Genomic DNA, 27,500 nt, shown 5'->3' on the forward strand with positions numbered 1-27,500 from the left:
AAGACAAACAGCTTCTCACAGTTATTTGTATGATCTATTTGTAGATAAGGGGGTGTTAGTGTTTTGCTGTACATAATTGGAATCGTCTATTTGCAAGTAAAAGGGGGTTAGTCAGTGTGTTCTAGTGCATGACTGATATTTATGTTACCAATTCCAGAAGCAGGAAATGCAAAGTCAGCCATTGTAGAATGCAAATTCAGAAAGTAACAAAGCAAAGTAATTTACTACGAGCAGAAGATATTTAGTCCAACACTTTCTGCTGATTCTGGCAAATCTCCGCCCTCATAGTATTAACAACAACAACAACAACAGCAGCAGCAGTAGCAACAACAGCAACAATGAAACCATTTCTAGCAGGGATTAACTTTCAGAAGCTCTATGCTAAATGGATTTGAAATGAGAGTACGTTCTGAGAAGAAATCTGAACCAGACTCGGTTCCGTTTTGTGTAGACATTAGTTTTCTTAAATTACACAAGAAACAAACTAGTGTCTTCCAAAGAAAGAATGCCAATGCATTAATTAAAGAATTGCAAAAATAGAAAAACAAAGAAATTATTCAGTATTAATTAATTCCTCATTGTACTTTATGACTTTTAATGATTCTTTGTTGAGTAAGTATGTGGTTTCGAAAATATTTAGACACAAAACCTTGGCCTAATTCTTAAACAGTTCGTTTATTTGAAACAGCACACCTCCAGCTACACAGCAATAATGTTTACATTATATTACAGTGCTCAGTAATAATTTTGGCAGGGGGCCAATCATAGTACCTATATATTTGTGTAATCTGACATGGGTAACAAATGCTGCAGAGCAAGCTTCCAATGAAATGCTTACCAAATTCTTCAGTTTAGATTTCCCTCAGAACAATAAATACTTCTAATTAATTTGTTATTGACATATTTTTGTTTGTTTATATTTATGGGGAGGTAGATGAAAATAATTTATTGTATGGTGGAAAGGGCATATGATGGATTAAGCAGTTCACAGTATATTACTGGTATTTATTTTAGTGTACCTCGATAGATGCAGATCAATAGGAAACCCTCGATAGCAGCTATTATCAAGTGGAGGTCCTAGACCCTATCTCAAATACATGCACTCTCATAAATACTAAATACTTGACAAGTGACCGGGAATTCTGTCAATTTGCTCTGCTTGAGAAGACACACCAAGCTAAGTGAAATCATTATTGTGGCCAGTGCTAGTGACCTGTAAAAGGCACCCAGTACACTCTGTAAAGTGGTTGGCATTAGGAAGGGCATCCAGCCATACAAAACTAAGCCAAAACAGATAACTAGAGCCTCGTGCAGCTCTTTGGTTTACCAGCTCCAGTCAAACTGTCTAACCCAGACCAGCATGGAAAATGGACATTAAATGGTGATGATGATGATTAACTACTTATTTCAAGCTCAGGACATTTCCTTCAAGACAAAACCACGTACAATTTTTCCCCATTTCCCACATTGGACAACTATTCCTCACATATGAAAAAGTTTATTAATAACTTACCAAACACACAATACACACGTTAGAAATAACGTCTTAATTTTTTTTTTTCCACTATGCTTACTGATTTAATTGCAATATTTTTATGAAAATATTTTCTTGTATTTTAAGTATCTCACACAGTTCTTTCTGTTTCTTGATAAGCTTTATTAAACCTCAAGAATTTTGGAATGAGTTTTTGTCTTCCCATTTATTTGTTCTTTTACATGAATGCACACATCTAACTCATGTGGTGCTTTCAATATTTTAGAAATCTCAGCTAATCTTAGCAACATATGACTTCATGAATAATAATAATAATAATAATGATAATAATAATAATAGTTTTAAATTTTGGCAGTACATACAATATTCAAATCCTGCCAAGGTTAGCTTTGCTTTATCCTTTTGGACTAAATAAAATGAAGTACCAGTAAAATACTGGAGTTCATGTAATTCACTAATCTCCATCCTCTAAGTTTGGCTTTTTCCCAAAATTTCAAATAATTATTATTATTAATATCATTTAGAAATAATTATAAGAGCTTTGGGAAGAAATGCTTAGTGATATTTCTTCCAACTCATAATGTTCTAAGTTCAAAATTGGCCAAGTTTTACTTTGCCTTTCATCATTTAGAGGTCAATATAATAAGTACCAATTGAGTACTGGCATTGATGTAATTGACTTACCCCATCCCTAAAACTGTTAGCCTTGTGCCAAAATGTGAAACCATTATCGAGGCAGTGAAATGGCAGAATTGTTATTGAATCAGACGAAATGCTCAGTGACATTTCTTCTGAATCTTTACAGTCTGAGTTCAAATACCACCGAGATCAATGTTGCCTTTCATCTTTTTGGGGTTGATAAAATAGAGCACCGGTCAAGTACTGGAGTTCATGTAATTGATTTTTCCCTTCCCTCAAAAGTGCTGGCCCAGTGCCAAAATTTGAAACAATAATCTTTATTACTATTATTTGTAGTAGTTGTAGTAGCAGTAGTAGCATCAGCAGCAATAGTTCATATAGTTACTATTATCACTACTGGTTTCTGACTTAGCCACAAGAGCAGTAATTTTAAGGGGCTGGTGTAAGTCAATACTATCAACTTCAATAAAAAAAATAAATGCGCCCTTTTAAAGCCTAGCCAGACTCATGGGCCCGGTTTCTCGGTTTCTATGGCATATGTGTTCCCCAGCTGGATGGGACACCAGTCCATCACAGCGTTACTGATTTTTGCCAGCTGAGTGGACTGGAGAAACGTGAAATGAAGTGTTTTGCTCAAGAACATAACACGTCGCCTGGTCCAGGAATCGAAACCACAACCTTACAATCATGATGCTGACACCCTAACCACTAAGCCACATGCATCCACGTCAACTTCAATACTTGACTGTATTTTATTTTACTAAACCCAGAAGAATGAAAAGCAGGAGTCAACATAAAGTACCAGTCAAATAGTGGGGGTAGCGGCATCAATTAACCACAACTACTTCTTAACATTATTGACCTTGTGCCAAAATCAGAAACCAAAGAATGGGCAAAGCATGAGAATAAATGCTTTGCAGTATTTCTTCTGATTCTTTACATTGTAAGTTTCAATCCAACAAAGTTTAACTTTTATTCATTCAGGATCGATAAAATATAATACCAACCAAGTGATGAAAATCAAGGTAGTCATTTAACCCCAACCTTTTTAAAATTGCAGGCTTTGTGCCTAAATTAGAAACCTTGATGATCATTTTTAACTCTGTCACATCATTGAAGACAGTCTTTGGGTTTACTTTTCTCCATTTTTAGTAATGCTACTTTTTAATTCCTCCTTGGATTTGATTAAAACTCAAGCTTCACATGGCAAAAACATGAGTTTATTGAGCTGCTATAAATAACAGCTAAATCTCTCTCAAATTACATCCTAAAATGTCTAAGAAAAATAAAGACCCAATAGCTATGTAGTTCTGAATTACATAGACAGAATTACAGTTCAAAGGCTTTTGATGATAGGTTTTGTGTATAAGATCTGACCAAGGGTGGAACAACAACTTTTTTTACTATATTAATGCATTTGAAAACAACAGCTTTATTGAATATGTACTTCTGAAAATTATTTCCAACAGGGCAATCACTAATTTACTGGCTGTAGCGGTGGGATGGAGGGTGAGGGGAAGAAACAGGTTGTTAGGGTTTTGTGACAGAATATGATGACTAACGACTATATCACTACTGAAACACATCAACTGCTTGTAGTTTGTATAAATGACATAAATTAGCTTCCAACAGATATAGTTTGCTAATGTATATACTTTACACTATCTATCATTCTCCAGCATTTCCACTTATAAATCAGACCACCTTTATTTTATAACAAAGCAACTGTTTTTACCTACTACAGATGCCAATGACTTGTAATCCCAGTGGCTTTCAAAAATAATTTCTGTTGTTCCTGCATTAAAACATCTTGCTTCACTTTACATGTAAAACACAGATTTTTGGTGACAGTGATTTGAGACAAAATTATTACCTTACATGTTGATGGTTATTAGCTTAATACTCGCCCAAGTAAAATATATACATGTTGTCTCAGGTGATTTGAAAATCTAACATATATTTGGAGTAAACAAATCATTCCATGTTTTTCTCCAATTTCAGATAACGATATACATTGAGAAACTTAATTAGGTGGTGGTGAGGAGGGAGCACAATAAGAATTGTCATTGCAAATAACAAATCGGCTGGGTTCATCTAAATAAAACAACGAGAGGTTTACAGTTACCTCAGAAATAATACTTCACTAATGATCCTACATCTTTCTGTTTCTCTGGCTACACTTTCATAACCCCTATCAAATGTTTCTATTTACATAATCTGAGCTTACTTAGTCTTTTTTTTTTTTTTTTTATTATTATTATTATTATTATTATTATTATTATTATTATTATTATTATTATTATTATTATTATTCAGTAGTTTTATTTTTATAACGTACTTTCACTTCACTACCGAGCGCAGCTCTGTGCGCCTTGGGTATGTGCTGTGGTTTGCTGTGGTGCTCTTATGTTTACTGTATTGAAAGTGTTTTGCGTAGAATGTGTGCAGTACCCAGTAGTGCAATTTTCTGTATGTTATATATATTTGTAAGTCCTGGTGTTTTTGTTATGTATTTGTCTGAATATTTTTTTATTATACCTAAGGCACCTACTATGATAGGAATTGTTTCTGTTTTTTATTATTATTATTATTATTATTATTATTATTAATAATAATAATAATAAGGCAGCGAGCTGGCAGAATCATTAGTGTGCCGGGCAAAATGCTTTGTGGCATTTTGTCTGTCACTACATTCTGAGTTCAAATTCTGCCGAGGACAACTTTGTCTTCCATCCATTCGGGGACAATAAAGTACCAGTTGCATACTGGATTGATCTAATCGACTAGCCCTCTCCCCAAAATTTCAGGCCTTGTGCCTATAGTGGAAAGGATTTTTATTATTATTTATTATTAAGGAAGTGAGCTGACAGAATTGTTAGCATGCTGGACAAAAATGCTTTACATTCAGAGTTCAAATTCTATTGCAGTCAACTTTGCCTTTCATCCTTTCAGGGTCAATAAAATAACCATCAAATGCTGGGAGTCAATGTCAATGACTGAATCCTCAGTCCCTTTCAAAATTTCTGGCCTTGTGCCAAATCTTGAGGCAGTTGATAGACTCTTTAGTACATTGGAGAAAAATGCTTAGAAGCATTTTTTCGTGCTCTTTATGTCATAGGTTCAAATGTTGCTGCTGTCAACTATGCCTTTCATTGTTTAACAAAATAAAGCGCCAACCAAGTACTTGGATTGATGAAATTGACTATTGATTATTATTATTATTATTATCATTATTAAGGTGGTGAACTGGCAGAATTGTTAGCACGCCAGATGAAATGCTTAGTAGTATTTCATCTGCTGCTACATTCTGAGTTCACATTCTGCCAAGGCCAACTTTGCCTTTCATCCTTTAGGGGGTCGATAAATCAAGTACCAGTGAAACACTGGGGTTGATATAATCAACTAGTCCTCTCCCCACAAATATAATGCTTTGTGCCTCCAAAAGAAAGGATTATTATTATTATTATTATTATTATTATTATTACCATTATTATAGGCAGCAAACTAGCAGAATCATTAGCATGTTGGACAAAATGCTAAGCACCATCCAGTTTTACATTCTGACCTCAAATTTATCCAAGTGCGACCTTGCCTTTCATCCTTTTAGTGTCGATAAAATAAGTATCAGTCAAGTACTCCCCTGTGCCAAAGTTTGAAACCATTATTATTATTATTATTATTATGTCTTACAAAAGCACAGTGAACATTTGTTTGTTGGATTCTAACTACTTTATTGTGATATTGAAGCAAGTGAAAGAATATAAATATTCCTAGAGTTAAAGTTCGTGAGAATAGAGAAAAACAGAAAAAGTGCATGACATGAGAGAAAAAAAAAATCACTAGAATTCCTGTGATTATAAAGAAACTGGCAAGATCCTATGTCTAAAAGTTGACAGGAGAGTTCTGGAGATTAAATAGGAAAAGAACTACAATGATTTAATAAATACAGGTAAGTTTTTCTGATTAACAACAGGAAGAAAATTCCTATCGATAGGAGAAAAAGGTAATTTTCTTTGATAAGAGAAGCAAAAGTAACTATTTAAGACTACAGAGCAACAAGAGAATTCTTGAAAATATAGAACGATAAATAATATGATATGATTATTAAAAAGAAACAGTTCCTATATATTTCAAGAATTACAGCTGGATACGGTTTCTTTCTTTCTTTTTTTTTTTCTATATAAGGACTTTGTCAATCAGGCAACCAGGTGCATGCAGTGTGATCTATCTTGTCTAGAGACACAGAATAACTACAGAATTAAGATTTGAATTTATGACTATACATGGTCAGTAAACTTTCATATTAACAACTTGACAGCTATTAAGACATTAGTTTAAAATTTAAACACACAAGAAAAGAAACACATTATGTCCAATGGAGTTCTATAATCCCACTGATTGCCTGGTCAGTGTTTTCATATCCTGACAGAAGCATAGTACCTAACTTACAATTTGTTCAGCCTGGAGGGCCAAAAGTAGATAACCCAGGGTAGAAGCACTCACCATTGTCAGCAATGACATCATTCTAAAATAAACAGATACTTCATTGACTAGCAGTAGTGAGTTCAATTAACCTTATATGTGTGTGTGTGTGTGTGTGTGTGTGTAATGGGCTTCTTTTAGTTTCCTTATTTCTTTATTGCCCACAAGGGGCTAAACATAGAGGGGACAAACAAGGACAGAGAAAGGGATTAAGTCGATTACATCGACCCCAGTGCGTAACTAGTACTTAAAATATATCAACCCCAAAAGAATGAAAGGCAAAGTTGACCTCAGCGGAATTTGAACTCAGAACGTAACGGCAGACAAAATGCCACTAAGAATTTCACCCGGCGTGCTAACGTTTCTGCCAGCTCGCCGCCTCAGTTTCTTTTAGTTTCTATCTATTTATTCACAAAGCTTCAATCAGCCCAGGGCTTTTGGGAAAGACATTTTGAGGAAGTGGGCACCAGTCGATTATATTGACCCCAGTGCTCAGCTGGTACTTAATTTATCAAAGGATGACAGGTAAAATCAACCACAACAGAATTTGAACTGAGAATGTGAAATTGGAGAAAATGCAGCTAAGCTTTTTGTCTGGTGAGCTAACTATTTGGCCAGTTTGCAATAATAACAATAATGATGATGATGATAATAATAATAATAATAATAATCCTTTCTACTATAGGTAGAAGGCCTGAAACTTAGGTGAAGTGGCTAGTCAATTTCATAGATCCCAGTGTGTAACTGGTTCTTAGATCATCAACTCTGAAAGGATGAAAGGTAAATCAACCTCGGTGGAATTTGAACTCAGAATGTAAAGATCGATGAAATGCTACCTAGCATGCTAACAATTCTACCAGCTCACCACCTTAAAAATAATAATAATTATTATTATTATCATTATTATGGTTTCAACTTTTGGCACAATGCCAGCAGTTTTTGAGAGGAAGGCAGCAAACTGAATACAAATACGTTAGTACTCAAATGATGCTTAATTTATCAACGCTGATAGGATGAAAGTTAAAGTCAATCATATTGGAATTTGAATTCAGAATGTGAAGAAGGACAAAATACTGTTTTTTGTCCAGCATGCTAACAATTCTGCCAGTTCACAACAACAACAACAACTACAATAATAATAATAATGATAACAACAACAACAACAACAATAATAATTTCTTGTTGAAGTATGAAGGCTGAGATTTTCATTATAGATACATACTTTTCTCAAGGTAACCATGATAATTACAGCACCAACAAAAATTATATATAATAACAAAAATGAAATTAATAATAATAATAATAATAATAATAATAATAATAATAACAGCAACATCAACAATATTTATAATGATGAAAGCAATATTGATGACATTGATAACTGCAACAACAATAACAACATCAATATCAGCAATGATGATAAAGAACAAAAATAAAATTGGAAAATAAGAATAACACTAAAAACAATGACATGAAGATAAAAAAGCAACAACAGCAATAATAATAATAATAATAGTAATAATAATAATAATAAAATTAATGATGATTTCTGGCATCATAATTATTATTAATGATAACAGCAATGACAATAATAATAATCTTCACCTGAATATTAATATATATACATATATATATATATATATATATATATATAAAGCAAAGAAAAAAAAATTAATGAAGCAAAACAAATAAATAAAGCAAAAGGTGTGAAAAGAAAGAAAAGATAACATTATTAAAAGCTCTTCCTCATCCTCATCAACCTCCTTCTCCTAATCATCATCATTCTTATTTTCAAACTAAGAAATGAAAATATCTATTATATTAATTACAAATAATGATTAAAAAACACAAAGTTGAACAAAATAAAATGAAATATACTTAAAATAAAAATTCATGGAAAAAATCAATTAAACATAATTATAAAAACATATATATACTTAAACTTTAGCACATTGCATTTTCTCCAGCACCGTTTCCCCTGCCACTGCCCTATTAATACAGGGGAAAAAACTCATATGGTGACATGACGCACCTACAGTGTGCTAAAGGCTAAAGAAAGAAAGATACATAAAAGAAAAATCTAAAACAAAGAATAAAAAATAAATGCAGAAAATGCACCCCCTCCCCCATTTCATGATGTCCACCACTACCCTGCTGTCTTGTCAATACCAATGAATAAATAAATAAATAAATAAATAAATAAGTAAATTAATATATAAATAAAGTAAAGCCATTCTGAAAATTTTTTAATAATAGTAATAATGATGAAGAAAATAGTTTAAAATGTAAGGAAAGACTTACCATTGAGTACATGCACTTTGATGCTAGTTATCTCCAGATTCGAGCTACGACATACATATTCACCAGCATCGGACATTTTACTGTGAGTTATATTCAGAACACTGCTCAGTGTGTTTGCGTGAGGAAAGTGGCGTTTATCGATTTTGATCTTTTTCGCAGAATCGGCATTAATTTTGTTGCCATCTTTGAACCAGTCGAGATCCAGTGGAGGATATTCTGAGCCAGTTGTATTGCATACAAGTTTGATGGGATCTCCTTTCTCGATGTATGATTTACCAGAAACCTGGATGCCTACAACAAGATGTAATAACAATAATGATAATAGTAATAGCAATAATAATAATAATAATATGGAATAACGACAGAAAAAAGATGGTATAAACACACGCCAGAAAAGGTCACAGAAAACGAGAAAGCAACAATACTCTGGGATATGCCAATACACACAGATAGAGAAATTAAGGCAAATAGACCAGATATAGTTGTCAAAGATCATGAAGAAAAAAAATGCTTTCTAATTGATGTATCAATACCAGCAGATGACAATGTTTCCCTAAAAGAAATGGAAAAACTTTCAAAATACAAAGACCTGGAAATAGAGGTAACTCGAATATGGAATCTAAAAACAGAAACAATTCCTATCATAGTAGGTGCCTTAGGTATAATAAAAAGATATTCAGACAAATACATAACAAAAACACCAGGGCTTACAAATATATATAACACAGAAAATTGCACTACTGGGCACTGCACACATCCTACGCAAAACACTTTCAATACAGTAACCATAAGAGCATCACAGCAAACCACAGCACATACCCAAGGCACACAGAGCTGCGCTCAGTAGTGAAGTGAAAGCACGTTATAAAAATAAAACTACTGAACAATAATAATAATAATAATCTCAAATTTTAGCCCAAGGCTAGCAATTTTAGGGGAGGGATAAGTAAAATTACATCAACACCAGCGTTCAACTGGTACTTATTTTATCAACAGAATTTTAACTCAGGATATAAAGACAGATGAAATACCACTAGGTATTTTGCCCAACATACTAGCAATTTAGCCAGCTTGTCACCTTAATAACAAACATTTCAAATTTTGGCACAAAGCTAGCAATTTCAGGGGAGGGATAAGTCGATTCCGTCGACCCCAGTGTTCAACTGACACTTACTTTATCAACCCCGAAAGGGCAGATGTCTTCTACTATAGCCTAGGGCTGACAAAAGCCTTGTGGATGGATTTAGTAGATGGAAACTGAAAGAAGTTTGTTGTATATATGTATGTGTATATATATATATATATATATATATATATATATATATGTATGTGTGTGTATATGTTTGTGCGTCTGTGTTTGTCTCCCAACATCGCTTGGCAACCGATGCTGGTGTGTTTACGTCCCCTGTAACTTAGCAGTTCGGCAAAAGTGACCGATAGAATAAATACTAGGCTTACAAAGAATAAGTCCTTGGGTCGATTTCTTCGACTAAACGTGGTGCTCCAGCAAGGCCACAGTCAAATGACTGAAACAAGTGAAGGAGAGAGAGAGTTAAAAGAGAAACTCTAAGATCATACATTTTTGCAATTCTATATTATACAGAGTGGATACCAAAGAAATTGGAAAACTTCAGAAATATCAGAACCGAGCCAGAGATTATGGAAAACAAAAATAACAATGGTTCCTACGATAGTTGGTACACTTGGCACAACACCCAAACTGCTTCCTAAGAGACTGAAAGAAATTGGAATTGAGACTAGTATTGACAACCTACAGAAAAATACCAGCATTCTGCAAATATGTTAAGAAAGATTCTTGAGATGTGAGAATAGTTGTCACCAAATCCCCAGACAGCATCCCTGCTAACTAAAGTAGCTTTATAATAATAATAATATTAATAATAATAATAATAATAATAGTAGTAGTAGTAATAATAATCCTTTCTACTATAGGCACAAGGTCTGAAATTTGGTGGAAGGGAGCCAGTTGATTAGATCAACCCTGGTATGTAATTGGTACTTAATTTATTGACTCCAAAAGGATGAAAGGCAAAGTTGACCTCAGTGGAATTTGAACTCAGAACGTAAAGATGGGAAAAATGCCACTAAGCATTATACCCAGAATGCTAACAATTCTACCAGTTTGCCACCTGAATAATAATAATGATAATAATAATAATAATAATAATAATAATAATAATAATAATAATAATGATGATGATAATAATAATCCTTTTTATTATAAGCACAAAACCTTAAATATTTGGGGAGGCTGCTAGTTGAGTACATCAACCCCAGTACTTCAATGTTATTTATTTTATCATTACCAAAAGGATGGAAAGCAAAGTCAACTTTGGCAGAATTTGAACTTGAAATGTAAAGCCAGAAGAAATGCTGGAAAGCACTTTTTCCGGCATGCTAACAATGAATAATAATAATAATGGTAAAGTGTCTATCTGTAGATTGTATACAATCTGGCTAGAATATGTGATGAGGACAACACTGAAAATGATGCAGTCCCTTTAAATGAAGATTGCATTTCTTAGATAAACAGATGCTCTCCTTGCCTCTGTTTATCTACATCTATTTATTTATTTTCCTGTCTCCCAGTAGTTTGAACTAACGTCCCCCCCCCACCCCACCAGTTTGACCTCTATGGCACCAACAACACTCATTTGGGGACCTGCTGCTACTTGCAGTGCTCCAGCATGGGCTGCAGTCTAATGACTGAAACAAGTTAAAGATGAAGGATAAAAAAAATTCATACATACATACATACATGAAGGAGTGCTGCAAAGTTCCTGGTTTTAGGTAAAAGAAAATACAGGTGGGACAGATAATTATGATTTTATTCAAAATATTCTCCTCCCAGATTCACATACCTATTGCAATGGTTCTTCAGTTTTTCAAAGCGCTATAAAAGAACTTGGAAGGCTGGGCCTCCAACCAGGCCTTTTGCAATATCCTTAATGCAAAAATATTTTCAGCAGCCCCTCATATATACAGATACAAAGACATGCACATATATTCACACACGCACACATGCTCTCTCTCTCTCTCACACACACACACACACACACATACACTCACAATACACGTCTTCATGTGTACTTACTTGGTTTAGTTTTTTCCCTCACTGGGTTATCTGTAAAAGAAAGCAAAATAATGGAGTTCTGTGAGAATGAGTAGAAGGCGAAGAAGAAGAAGAAGAAAAGTACAAAGTAACTGAATCAACCATTGGCATAAAATCACAGTCGCATAAAATAGCTGAAGGGAAATAATTGATACAAAAACAGAAATAATTGATAAAAATGGCAAAATGTTTTGGCCCAAAGGATTTCAGATGGGCAAAATATGCAGAAAATGGTTTCTATAATTCAAAGAATCAAAGTACATGACATTGTTTAACTCTTTCGTTCTTTTTCTTTTTTTCTTTTGCTGCAGAACCATTATTGTTTTAAAGGTTAAATGTAAATGTAATTCAATTTCCTTTGTTGATTTAGGCATGCATATAACCATATTATACATATATACACATACATATATAAATATATTTATATATATATATACAAATATATATGTTTATATACATATATAAATATATTTATATATATATATACAAATATATATGTTTATATATATATATATAATATATACAAATATATATGTTCATATATATATATATAATATATACAAATATATATATATATATATATATAATATATACAAATATATATATATATATATATATATATATATATATATAATATATACAAATATATATATATATATATATATATATAATATGTGCGTGAGAAGACCCGGCAAGCCAAGTAAGATCGTTGCCAGTGCCCCTGGACTGGTTCTTGTGCGGGTGGCACATGAGATGCACCATTTTGAGCGTGGCTGTTGCCAGTACCGCCTGACTGGCTCCTGTAGGATTTTCGAGCGAGATCATTGCCAGTGCCCCTGGACTGGCTTGTGCGGGTGGCACATAAAAGACACCATTTCGAGCGTGGCCGTTTTCGTGCGGGTGACACGTAAAAGCACCCACTACACTCTCTGAGTGGTTGGCGTTAGGAAGGGCATCCAGCTGTAGAAACTCTGCCAAATCAGACTGGATCCTGGTGTTGCCATCTGGTTTCACCAGTCCTCAGTCAAATCGTCCAAGCCATGCTAGCATGGAAAGCGGACGTTAAACGATGATGATGATGATGATGATACATATATATATATATATATATATATATATATATATATATATATATATATACAAATATATATATATATATATATATATATATATATATATATACAAATATATATATATATATACACACACACAAATATGAATATATAAATATATACACAAATATATATACATATATATATATGCACAAATATATATATATATATATATACGCAAATATATATTCATATATAAATATAACGATGAAGCACAAATATATATACATATATATATAAATATATATACACAAATATATATATATATATATATATATATATATATAATAAATGAGTATATGCATATATACGTACAGGTATGTGCATACCTACGTCTACCTGTACATATAGGTGCATATCTGGGTACAGGACATTGCAAACAAAACGTAGACAAGAAAATAATAATAACCAAAGTACAGAAAACACACAAGCCACATAGAGAACATTTTCCTTCATCAGCTACCCCCGTTTTAACACCGGCGTTTCGAAGAGCTGGGCAGGACGCATCGTTAAAATGGTTCTTCCCATGGACCGCAAATTAAATTTGTATACAAAAATTAAACCTGTGCCATGGAAGAATGTAGTGGCGGACAAAAAACAAGACAGGAAAACAAACGGAAAAGGCTTTGTGGCCAGACGTGGAAAATTATGTGTATATGAACGCTGTGAGGCATGAACTGAAAGCCGGGACGAAGTAAGTTCGCGTGCTTGCTCGGCGACAGCCAAGGAAGAAAAGGATTAGTGACTGGAAGCATGTGACCAGGGTAAGGAAGAGAGAGAGTGGTAGAGGTAGAAACAAGGGGAGGAAGTAGAAGAATAGGTGAGCAACGAGAGAGAGAGAGAGAGAGGAAGAGAGAAATATAGTAGTGACAGAAGGAAGAACGAGAGGGGAAAGAGAGATACGTAGTAGTCACAGAGGAAGAACGAGAGGGGGAAAAAGTGAAAGAGAAAGAGATAGAGTCGCGTCAGAAAATATAAAGTTGAAAAAACTACTTACAACAGGAATGACGCAGGCATTCGGTCATGTTAAACAAATAATAAATGAGTATATGCATATATACGTACAGGTATGTGCATACCTACGTCTACCTGTACATATAGGTGCATATCTGGGTACAGGACATTGCAAACAAAACGTAGACAAGAAAATAATAATAACCAGAGTACAGAAAACACACAAGCCACATAGAGAACATTTTCCTTCATCAGCTACCCCAATTTTAACACCAGCGTTTCGAAGAGCTGGGCAGGACGCATCGTTAAAATGGTTCTTCCCATGGACCGCAAATTAAATTTGTATACATAAATTAGTGGTAGAGGTAGAAACAAGGGGAGGAAGTAGAAGAATAGGTGAGCAACGAGAGAGAGAGAGAGAGAGGAAGAGAGAAATATAGTAGTGACAGAAGGAAGAACGAGAGGGGTAAAGAGAGATACGTAGTAGTCGCAGAGGAAGAATGAGAGGAGGAAAAAGTGATAGAGAATATATATATATATATATATATATATATATATATATATATATATATATATGTATATATATATGAATATTAATTTTAAATAAAAATACTCTCTAACTGGTAAATTAGCTGCTGAAATTTATTAACTGCAGAGTTATTTCTAGCTTCAGCGTGCCAAAATGAAGACATTTGAAAAATACACCCAAATATAATTTGTAGAACTTTATACATGCTCTATTTCGTTTGAGAGTTCTGTATCTAGTTCTGGAAATTTGCGTTTTGTAAGCGACAGACCATACTGACGATCTTGCAGATATTTGCGTATTTACATTTCATTCAGGGTTGCCCCTCTCAGGTAAATCTCGACAAGAGTCAACAAACTCAAAACATCGATGTTTCATATTCCAGAGTGAGGTCAACACCGAACGAATGGGGTGTTTTCACACCTTCTTACCATAAGAGAGAATTTTTCTCCATGGTAACTTCAGTGTATCTGCCTTTAGTAGTTGAAATATGTGACAAACATTTTTCAACTGACCTAAATTGTGATTATACGTAAACACTGCTTAGCGCATTTACTCTGATATATATACATATGTATATGTATATATATACACACACAGACACTGATATGTAAAAATTCGACACACATACGCCTGCATGTCTATATATTCATATATGTCTGATCAAATGAACAAGTCAGCAAATGTGTTACTAAAGACAAAAGTTTAAAAAATGAATAACAGAGTAATGAATAAATGGTGCAAAGTTCATTACAGGAGCAGAACAAAAGTATAAGAAATATATATATATACATCATCATCATCATTGTTTAACGTCCACTTTACATGCTAGCATGGGTTGGACGATTTGACTGAGGACTGGTGAACCAGATGGCTACACCAGGTTCCAATCTGATTTGGCAGAGTTTCTACAGCTGGATGCCCTTCCTAACACCAACCACTCCGAGGGTGTAGTGGGTGCTTTTACATGCCACCGGCACGAAGGCCAGTCAGGCGGTACTGGTAACATACATATATAACAATACATGTAAGAATTTGGGACAATACTTCCTCTGTTCATGAGTGATGATACTATAAAATGCAATACTTAGAAATGGTAGCAGTTTATGCTTTGTTATGTGTAGCCTACATCTATGTTGTTGGGGGTTGACATATAAATGTTGATGCCAGAAGGCTTGTGGAGTCAGAACTGGAGCCAGATGCAATTATTGGATTAGTTGAGTCAGAATCAAAACATCTTTACTGACTCTGACTCAATTTAAAATAGAAATATAATGCAAGAAGATTTCAGATTCTACAGATATTATTTTGAGTCTTTTCTCTGCTAAAAACAATCAAATCAGATTTAAAGGTTTCTATGGGAGTGGATCAGGTAGAGCCAATTCTGTTTCAACAAGAAAAAAGAAAAAAGAAAAGAAAAAAAAAGAAAACAAGATGTTAGTAAATTCTGGATCTGGATTTTTTTTTATTTAACCCCTACTGTATAGATAGAGCGTTTCTGTAATAAATTTTGGAGCGATAAACTTTTCAATGTTTTACAATATAATTTTTTTAATGTCCTTGAGTGTAATCTTTCATAATACATTCACTTAAATTTTATATTCCAACATTGCTTTAATCTCAGAAAGGAAGGGTTATGATCTAATTGAGTTTATTTCTTTTTAAAATGGCCATTTGTTTAAGTGGCTTTAAGTGTTCAATGTTTTTTTGTTTTAACTTTGATGTACTTTAGATTTTTGAAACAGTGAAGATTGTATTTTGTAGTGTTTTTAAAGTTTATTTCTTTTATATCTTTTTACTTTATTGCCATTTAATGAAAACAGCCTCTTCATTTTAATTTTAATTTTAAAGGGTTTGCCTTGCACTTAACTGTTTGTAACGACTTTAATAAATAAAATATAAAGGCCACAACTGTATAGCCTTAACCTTTACATATAAGTCTTGATAGGCTGTAATGCTAAAAAGTACCCAGATCGTTCACATTGGTCATTTATGTTGTGTGTTTTTAATAAACATAAGAAATATGTAATTAGTTTAACTACAAATAGAGGAGTTGGACTCGAAGTCAATCATACTGTAAATAGAAGGGTCAGCGTCGGAGACAAATGTTTTCTGTTCCGACTCCTAAGCCCTGAATGCAATGTTAAATGAATTCATATTTGATTGCATGGCAGCTTATAAAGACACTGTGTAGCTGTAACCTCAAGTAGGGGTCTACTGTGATGTCATGTTCATCCCTTTAGCATTTAAACTACCCATATCAGGCCCAAATATTCTATCTGTTTTATATTCAAACCAGCCACATTTAGCCTCAGAAACCTACTCTGCAATGTCATTCTGAAAATAAACAACCACAGTATCAACATTTTGAAGTTATGAGATAATGCATGATTAATTCAAAACAGAGTGAATGAATAATTACTACATGCAAAAGAGTAATTTGAATATTAAAGAGTTAAAGATCACAACAGTTTGCTTCATCGCATTGTAAGAGGATACTGCACCTCTCCTCCAACTTCTACTCTCACCAATATTCAACCCTCGAAAAACCGAGTCTCACCTGACCTACACTCTTGTTATACTCAAGTGAACTAGCCAACCACTTTACACTGAGCAACAAAACCCTAACCTTACCACATGGTTCTGCAGCATCTGTAGATACATTCCCCCCAAATAAATTCTGCCTGATCCATGCAGCACGGAAAAAGTGGATGCTTAAAAAGAAACATTGATGATGATGATGATGATGATGATGATGATGATGATCCAGGAGTTACCTGCTCCAGGTAACATGGTAAGACCACTTACATTAAAGTAGTCAAAGGATAAATACTAAGTGTGAACATGTATTAAAACAGTGAATCTACTAAAAGGCATTTTATTGAACTCACTGTTTTAATAAAAGATGCATATACATATATATACACACATATATACACGTGTGTGTGTGTGTGTGTTTATTTATGCATATATACTATAAGGTTTTCCATTAGGCCAAATAAATAAATACAGCATATTTCACTGTACATTCTTCCTATGTTATGCAGTCGAGATATTCTCTGACTATTGATACATAACTTATTATCCCCCCCCCCTTGTATTGTTACATCAGAATTCCCAGTATTTAGGCCAGTTATTTGCTTTTAATCAGTGTACAGTTGAATGAATGCTTGGAGGAATTATATTTGACTTGGCTACAGAATGGAATCGCAACCAAACCAAATAATAATAATAATAATAATAGTAATAATAATAATGACAACAAAAACTGTAAAAAGTAATGATACTTAATAATATTATCAATAATGTAAATGATATTAACTAAAATGAAATGGAAATATTACTAATAAAAATGATATCAGTATTAATAATAACAATTAATAATATATAAAAACTATAATATTAAGTATATTATTAAAAATAATAATGATAATAATAACAACAATAACAAACGAATAGAATCAGTTATGTTGTAGTAATATTCTTTGTGCGTGATATGAGAATTGATCATCAGTAACAATTCGTAAACACCACTCTTTCACTCTTACCACCAACACCAACATCTTGTTGAAACAAAACAAAAATAATGAGGCATTGCTGTGCTCACACATGAGATAATTACAATTTATATGAATAAATATAATTACATAATGCAAAAATACATTATGCAGATATCATATTCACTGCTGGGATCTTCATTATTTTCTCATGTTCTGAGGTTCACAATATATGTGAACTAATATTTCCCTGGGTGGATGGATGACACTGATGTCGTCTATCACCATCATCATTATTTTATGCCTGTTTCTAAACTGGCAGGAGTTTGATGGCTTGTTGCTGCACTTGTAGATCGGTCGGTAGACCACATGTCACTCAAAAATTTCTTGTTGGCTTAGTTTCAATAGCTGATATTCTTCCAAACACTGACCATTTTGCAGAGAGTATTGTTTTGTTTTTTTTTGTTTTTTGTTTTTTATGGCTGGCACTAAGATGGTTGTTGTACCTTTGGCAAGTCTAAAAGGAAACATCTTGACCCCCACACTCAAATGAATTGCCCTGGGTATAATGCAGCTCTTTTTCCCCTCTCCTCACCACCACACACACCCAGCAAGGTAAATATAAAGAAAATAATGTGAAAATATCACACTAAAGAAGGGAGTACCAAAGCAAATCATCTGATATCTAGTACTCCACTCTTAGATGCATAGACTTCATTCAGAAGGTGACTATAGCTTGAACTATTGTTGAAGGTCAAAGTCAAAGTGTGACATAAACCACAATGTTGATTTTGTTGTTGCCCCTGTTTAACATCAAACCAACTGATTGAGCACACCTATGAACATAGACATTCAAGCTATGACCATCCTACCTTTTACTTATGAGCAGGGAACCCAGGGTTGTGATTTCAGGGAGATTTTCTAGCAGGTCAAGTGACCTTGCAGAGACTCCCACATTGGCTTGATTAGTAGTAATGAGGGTCAGTTCTTTTAACTAACTCTACTCTTTCTTTACGAATCTGTAGCTATGTGCTAACGAGGCAAATGAAGAAGGCAATAAGAAGGGCTGTAGCATTCAAATAGCTAAGTGACGATTAGGCAGGGGGTCTGTGTTCAAATCTTAAAACAACTAACTGTGCTCTTCATCCCACTGGGGGTCAATACGATAAGTAATGGTTCAGAGAAAAAGAGGTTTGGTAATTAAAGAGATTAAATCCCACCTGCTAATCCCCACTTCTAAATTTGGGGCCATATGCTATTGTGAGCAATCACTAACTATAATCATCCCTGTTACATTGCTGAAAATTTGGTCTTTTGATCCTGTTGGTATCATTATTCCAGTTTATAACCTCTGATAATTCTCCTCCAGGTAATAATTTCAAATGCATGTTTTTCATTTGTTTGTTAGTTTATTTTTTTTTAGTTTTGTTTAGATTTCTGTTGCTTCTTTTCTTTTTGCTTTGTTTTTCTGTTGCTTCTTTTCTTTTTCTTACAGGGGAAGCATCTCCTAGATGATGAAGGAAGATGATATGAATGAAATATGAGAAATATCTCCAGGAAATGATGCTAAGATGAGGGAGAGAAGAGTCTGAAGAGCAGTTAAAGGACATAAAATAATATAAAGTACACAGATGCTGATGGTGGTGGTAATGATGATATTGATGTTGAGGATGATGATGATGACAAGCATAAGAGGAAGGAGAAGATGATGAAGACTGCAGTAATATGATGATAACGATAATGATGATAGTAGAATAATGAATATGATGATAATGGTAAAATGAAAGTGATGATGATGATGTAAATGGTAAAATGGAGAAACTAATGAAGTTAGTACTATGCTGAAGGAGATAATGAGATGCTGATGATTCCAACAAGAATAAAGTAAAAGGCAAAAAACAAAATGTGAGGAGAAACAGAAACATGAATGGAAATGATAACAAAAATGACAAAAACAAAGATAAGAATTTAACCCTTAAGGGAAAGTTTCTATTGATGTTTCTCCAGTGAAGAAAATAAAACCATTTTTACAAGCCAAAAGAATGCTGTTTTATAAAATTCTTTAAAAAAAAATTATAACTGAATCTCAATAGACATAGAAAAATATATATTCTTGAATAAATCAGCATTTCTGTCTTCTGTAGCACAAGCAGTACCCAGCAAATAGATCAGCGCAACTAACACTTTAACGTTTTGCTAATAACTTGACTAAGACTATTCCTGGTTCAGTGATATGAAAGAAATGCCATATTCAAAGTAAACTCTTTAACATTCGGATTACTCAGTCAAATGTAATGCTTGTGCATTCACATTGTTTTTGCATAAACCATACATTGTCCCACAGCTTTGAGGTTTTTCAGGATGTGATTGCTTATTTTAAAAATAACACTGTAGGCTAGGTGAGAGAGGCAAGATCTGACCAGTTTAAACATAAGACAGGCAAAATATTTGGGCTGGATATGACTGGCTTAAATAACAAAGGCTTAAATGTATGTCAGAATGTTTGTTGTATTCCAAATGTCAGATCAATAATTTATTAATAATTTCAATTATCTAATATAGATGCAAGGCTTGAGATCGAGTGAGAGGAGGTTAGTCGATTAAATTGACTCCAGTACTTGACTGCTATTATATATTTTATTGATCTGGAAGAAATGAAAGAAATGTTGACCTCAACAGAATTTGAACTCAAAATGGAAAAATTCAGAAGAAAATTTGCAAGGCATTTTGTAAGGCATTCTAATGATTTTGTCAAACCACTACCTCCAAACACCAGATCAATTAATTGATTCTAATTTAGGATCAAGACCATCAATTTTAAAGGGAGAAAGGTTAGTCAACCCAAGTATTTAACTGGTGCATTTTTTTTATCAATCACAAAAGGACCTTGACAAATTAACCTTGACAAGATTTGGATTCAGAACATAAAGAGCTGGAAGAAAAAATATACCACAAGGCATTTTGTCAAATCCTATATATATATATATATATATATATATATATATATATATATATATATATATATACTCCATGAGAAACACAGTCATAAAAGTGTTAAGAGTTAAAGCCTGAAGATAATAAATATACAACAAATGAGGTAAAAAAAAGAAAAACACAAAAACCAAACAATTCAAAATACAAAGTGTGTGCCAGAAAGATCTTGTATGAGAAGCTACCTTGCAGACCACTGTAAAATACCCAGAGCTGATACTCACCAGTAATTCTTAGTAGCACCTGTCGAGAGATCCTATCACGTGTACTCACTTGACACACATATACACCACCATGTCGTTTTTCTAAATTTTTTATTAATAAGTTCCATTCATTGGCTTCTTCATTATGAGTTACCGTTACACTGGAATCTTTTACATATGTGTAGGTACCGATTGTCCATGGGTGAGGATCAGATGCTTTTCTCCACATTACCTGTTAATTACAAGAAAAACGTTGCTCGTTAGTCTATAGTGATGGTTTACCCAGTGAGGTAAAACATTATTGCACATACTCACACATACATGCACATATAACACACACACACACATACACACAGACATGCACAGGCACATGCTCACATGCACACAGGTGCTTCCTTATTCACAATACTGGCTACACTGCACATACCTGCATGTGTACACACACACACACACACACTGAAATGCACACATATAAGTAAACACTCACACATTTCCACACACATACATTCACTCACAGAACTGACTCAATTACACAAACATGCACACACACACACACACATAACTACCCTGTTCTCCCCTCCTCTTCCCTCCCTCTCCACATAAGGAACAACACCAATAAATCTTTACAGGATGACAAACATATCCCAGCATCTACAGACACACATACATGCATACATACACATAGGCATAGGACCAGCTCTCAGACAGACACAAGGTAGATTTTGAAGAGAGTGTGCATGTTGTTGATGAGGTTACAAATAGCGACAAAAGGACTTTGACAAACAAACAATCAATTGATTGTTTAACCAATACATTAAACAAATGATTGATCAGTTAGTTGGTGAGATATTTAACTAATTGACTAACAATAAAGAAGTGATATTGAACCAGTAATTGTGTTTGTTATCGTTGGTGTAATGACCTTCCCAATAATAATAACAGCAATAATAATAATAATCATTAAAATAGTTTATAAACGATTTAAATAACACAACAGCAACATTAGTGGAGTAAAAATGAAAATAGCAAAAGCAGAAGATTGTTCTAGAATATATTGATTAGTTTATGCAAATGAAGTAGTTAGAAAAATCTTGGTGATATAAAATGTAACATGTAAACAGTAATAGAATATGAAAAACACAAATTTGTCAAAAAAACATGTTACTGTTGCCATCTTTCTGTAATATATACATACATGTGTGCATATATATAAATGTATACATGTGTATGTGTCTGTGTGTGTGTGTGTGTGTATGTGTGTGTCTGATCCTTTAATGTCCATTTTCCTAGTTGGCATGGGTTGGACGGCTTGACAGGATCTGTCCAGTTAGAGAGCAGTTCAGGCTCCAATTGTCCGTTTTGGCATGGTTTCTATGGCTGGATGCCCTTCCTCATGCCAACCACTTTAGAGAGTGTGTTAAGTACTTTTATATGCCACCAGTACATGTATCTATCTATCTATCTGTCTATCTATGTACTATGTATCAATCATCGTTTAATATCCACCTCCCATGCTGGCATGGGTGGGACAGTTTGACAGGACCTGGCCAGCAGAAGCCTGTATCAGACTTCTGTTACTGTTTTGTCAGGATTTTTACAGCTGGATGCTCTTCCTAACACACACCACTTAGCAGAGTGGACTATATATATATATATATATATAAAACCTTTCTTATTAATTCTATGTTAGAATAGTGTTGTTTATTTGTTGTTGTTTTTTTTTAGTCTGGTTGTAGTGGTGGTGGTAGAGTTGTTTGTTGGTTATTGTTGATATTGAATAAGGGAACCATGATAGAAAGCGTTTCAACCACATTCATCTTACCATTTTTGTAAAACTATGAGTATCTTAGACTACATTATCTAATGCATCTTATTATACATTAAAGATGGTATTGTGTAATACGAGGAGAGTTCCTATGTCTAGAAACCATATATATATACTTATGTGGTTTCCCGGTTTACCAATTAACATTAGCACCATTAACTAATTACTTATTTGTTTCATCTTAGTTCATTTTCAAGATAGTTGCTTTGAAAACAGATAGACAGAATGATATAGAGCATGATGAAAAGATACAACCCACATCTTTCCATATTTTGTCTTTGCCACCAAGCAGGTGACCAGAAAATATTCTGTAACAAAGCAATCAGAAGGAGAAAACATGCATGTGTGCGTACCTAAGTACATAGGACCTACTTCGTCCCGCTTCCTCCCAGTATGTTGCTTCACAGCATTCAATATACACATAATTTTTCACGTCTGGCCATATAAGCCTTTTCCGTTTGTTTTCCTGGTTTGTTTTCTGTCCGCCACTACATTCTTCCATGGTACAAATTTAATTTGTGGTCCATGGGAAGAGCCATTTTAACAATGCGTCCTGCCCTAACTCTTTGAAATGCCTGCGTTAGAATGGTGGCAGCTGATGAAGGAAAATGTTCTCTATGTGGCCTGTGTGTTTTCTGTACTCTGGTTATTATTATTTTTTGTCTACGTTTTGTTTGCAACGTCCTGTACCCAGATATGCACCTATATATACAGGTAGATGTAGGTATACACATACTTCTACGTATATATGCATATACTCATTTATTATTTGTTTTACATATAAATGTACATGCACACACACACATATCCATGCTATGTTTCTCTCTTTATGTGCCACGCCTGTTTTTTGGTTATCAACAATCATGGACCCTAACATCAAAGTTTGAAAATTTCATGATTTTTTTCCTTGAGAAGAATATAGTAATGGGTTCCAAAGAATTTCCCTGGTTTTATATTGCTATTGGTGGTGGTGGTGGTGGGAATAGTATCAAAATAGAGGGAGCAAAAGATAAAAGGATAAAATAAATCATTAACTTCAGAGTGAAAAAAGTAAGGTGTCACATTATATTTGTAACAGTATTGTACTTGACTAAATGGCCATGTTGTTTTCACAATGTCAGAATATTATTATAGTAAATGTCATGTTGCAAAGAAGATTAACGATTCTGCTAGGCAGAACTATTTGTCAGAGAGAGAGAGAGAGAGAGAGAGAGAGAGAGCAAAAGAGATGAAATGCTTAATTATATTGTTGGATAGATTGGGGGTTGGGGGTAGTGAGAGTGAGGTGGTATTATTGTAATAGGGAAGAATAAGGGAGGATGAGGTAACAAGAGTGGCGGCAACAAGGAAGGGAGGGACATTGGTTAATTGAGAAAATAAATGAAACACCAACAGATTTGAAAAACAGTTGAACAGGTAAAAAAAAATAATTAAAACATAAAGCAAATATTTACATACACCTGCACATAAAAATGCATAAATGTATGTGTGTGTGTATATATATATATATATATATTGGAAGGTTTGGAGGTGATGTACAGGGGAATTATATATTAGAAAAAATAATAATCAGATACTACCTAGTACTTCGCTACCTTTAACAAAGTCCACTATCTTTTTTGTGGAGGCATGTGGCTTAGTGATCGTAAGATTGTGGTTTTGATTCCTGGACCGGGCGATGCATTGTGTTCTTGAGCAAGACACTTCATTTCACATTGCTCCAAGCCACTCAGCTGGCAAACATGAGTAACGCTGCAATGGACTGGCGTCCCGTCCAGCTGGGGAACACATACGCCATTGAAACCAGGAAACTGGGCCCATGAGCTTGTCTAGGCTTTAAAAGGGCCCATTTATTTTTTTTTTTACCATCTTCTTTAACTTAGTCCTCTCTGGTCAAAGCTATCCTGTACTTTAGGAGTCTTCATGAATACATTGTTTAATGCATCGTTCTCTTCTTTTTCTTTCAAACCAGTCATGTATCATTTGAGGGAGACATGGATTCTATTTCAACTAGGTCCCTTTCCTCTCAGTGATATCAAGTAGTACATCCAGCCTTCACTCATGAATGAGTATGTCATGATAACTGGTTCCCTGCTTTTCCTAATTGTCTTAAGTGTTTAAATAGTCATGAGCAGACATAAACAGTGAGTTTGCCTCCACAATGTTCACTCTAACATCTTGAACACTCAGGATATTAGAGCTGGAAGGAACGAGGGCTGCACTAGCACTCAGTTGTTACTCATTCTCAGCTGAGTAAATTTGTGCAATATGGAACATTGTGTCCAGCACAAGAACACAATGCACCATCCAGTTAGTGGCAAATTACATTGAACTCACAACCTTATATTCATAAGCTGAACACCACTAACCACTAGACTGTGTACCTACACAAACTAAATGTGATACTGAGGGCATTTAGGTTTCCCATGTGGCCACCCATCTAAGTACTAACCAGACTTGATATTGCTTAAATTCAATGATTGGTTGAGAAGCTGTACTATGAACATGAAAACTTCCAATAGAGTTCAACTTGTGAGGATTATAATGTGTTATATTTATTAGGTTATACAATCAGTACATTTGTCATTATAGCACCTGAACTAACCAAGTAATGAATTTAATGAATTACAGAGTACAAAAGTTCATTATCAGAATAATCAAGTAGCAGTACATAAATTTATTTTATCAAGAAAAATTGAATAACAACGTAATAAATGATCATGGATACTAAGTCACTGTTTAGATAACTTATAGATTTGTCTATAAACTTTAAGTGTTTGTGTATTCTCAAATAGATGCAGACAACCTATAAGTCAGAGGATCATCCAAACAGTAAGATCTGGAAGGAGAAAGGGATGCACTGATTCAAGGCTGATATTATATTTTCATTGCTTCAAAAAGAAGAAAGGCAATACTGACTTTGGCAGGATTTGAACTCAGAGTGTAGAGAGAGCTGGGAAAAATATTTCAATATGTTCTATCAAATGGTCTAATAACTGTCCATTCATGGCCTCATCTAAATATATACACACACATTTTTCTCATGAATATATGTACATACATATATACATGCATACATATGTATATATATATATATATATATATATATATATATATATATATATATATATATACACACTAGAAAGACACACATGAATGGAGGAGGCAGTACAATTATAGCTAATCAAAGCAAAATATTTAATCGCTTAGAGTGCACAACAACTCAAAAAGTAGTCAGAGCTATGACTTTATAGCAATGTGAATGAAAGAAACAAACCTCATATGCATATATCATATGATAATAAAATATGGAGCATTTACCGCAAGTTTTCTCACAATATATGAATAAATATGTAAGTAAGTATGTATGCGTGCATGTTCATATGTATGTATATGTTACATACATGTATATGTATGTATGTGTGTGTATGTATGTATGAAGTAACAGTTTTGATATACAGTAAATGTTATTACTGTTGTATTCATCTCACCACACTACTATAATTCCACAATCAGAATATCTAGAGGCATTCTCTCCCCCCCCCCCCCTCTCTCTCTCTCTTTCACTTTTCTATCACCACCACCCTTATATCTCTCTCTTCCCAATCTCACTGCTACTCTCTCTCTCCTACCTCTTCTTTTTCCAACTAGATATAAATATTGATGAGGAATTTTTTCATTTTTTTTTTTCTTTTACCTGTCTGTCATAAATCAGAAAAATATGCACACATACACACACACACACACATACACACACACACACACACACACACACACACAAAGATATTTGCACAACAACATCAACATCAGCATCAACAATAATAGCAAAAATCAATTAAAGTCTTATATAGATTTGATTTCCAACTGTTCTAAAGAAATGCGTAGGGTTAACAGTGGAATATTTTCGAATATTTTATTCATAGCTTCAATCTATAAAAAGAGTTTGAATTTAGTTTTATTTTTGGTGTTATTGTTGTTATTCCATATTGGCCATGGAATGCAATGGCGGGCACAGTTTATTCAAGACATCATATAAACACGACTTGTTTGACTAATGTAATTGTTCAGAGAATGCTGGTAGCACCAAAAGTGAGAAATCTCTCTTGGAATTTTGCAACGGAAATCTGTGTCTGCAAACATTGCTGTGATACAGGGGGGAAAATTTGTGAGTGAGGAGTAGGCACAGAGAGAGAGAGAGAAGAAGGGAGTGAGATTGGGAAGAAGAGAGAGAGCAAGAGAGGGAGAAGGAGAGCGGGGGGAAAGAATGTTTAGATTTCTTTCATTATTCAAAAAATATGAAATTTATGGTGAAACATCTATGAAAACCATGTTTATTTAGGAA

General features: G+C 33.9%; 1 protein-coding gene across 25 annotated transcripts in view; it reads right to left on the reverse strand.

Annotated features, from left to right (window-relative positions):
• LOC106879854 (zwei Ig domain protein zig-8) overlaps positions 1-27,500 on the reverse strand; it is a 550,351-nt gene that overhangs the window by 271,115 nt on the left and 251,736 nt on the right. For 17 of the 25 annotated variants that reach the window (XR_016243844.1, XR_016243843.1, XR_016243841.1 and 14 more), the window contains 3 exons: positions 21,355-21,565; positions 12,033-12,062; positions 8,918-9,211 (listed from right to left, as the gene is read on the reverse strand). Coding sequence is in view for 19 of the 25 variants with exons in the window: in XM_089361027.1 (XP_089217153.1) it covers positions 8,918-9,211; positions 12,033-12,062; positions 21,355-21,565 (535 nt within the window). In the remaining 6 variants the exon portion in view is untranslated. The remainder of the gene's footprint in view (positions 1-8,917; positions 9,212-12,032; positions 12,063-21,354; positions 21,566-27,500) is intronic. The other 8 variants (XR_016243846.1, XM_089361022.1, XM_089361017.1 and 5 more) reach the window with 1 other exon arrangement.

This window comes from Octopus bimaculoides, chromosome 12 (genome assembly GCF_046866305.1).
Source record: "Octopus bimaculoides isolate indiv1 chromosome 12, ASM4686630v1, whole genome shotgun sequence".
NCBI lineage: Eukaryota > Metazoa > Mollusca > Cephalopoda > Octopoda > Octopodidae > Octopus > Octopus bimaculoides.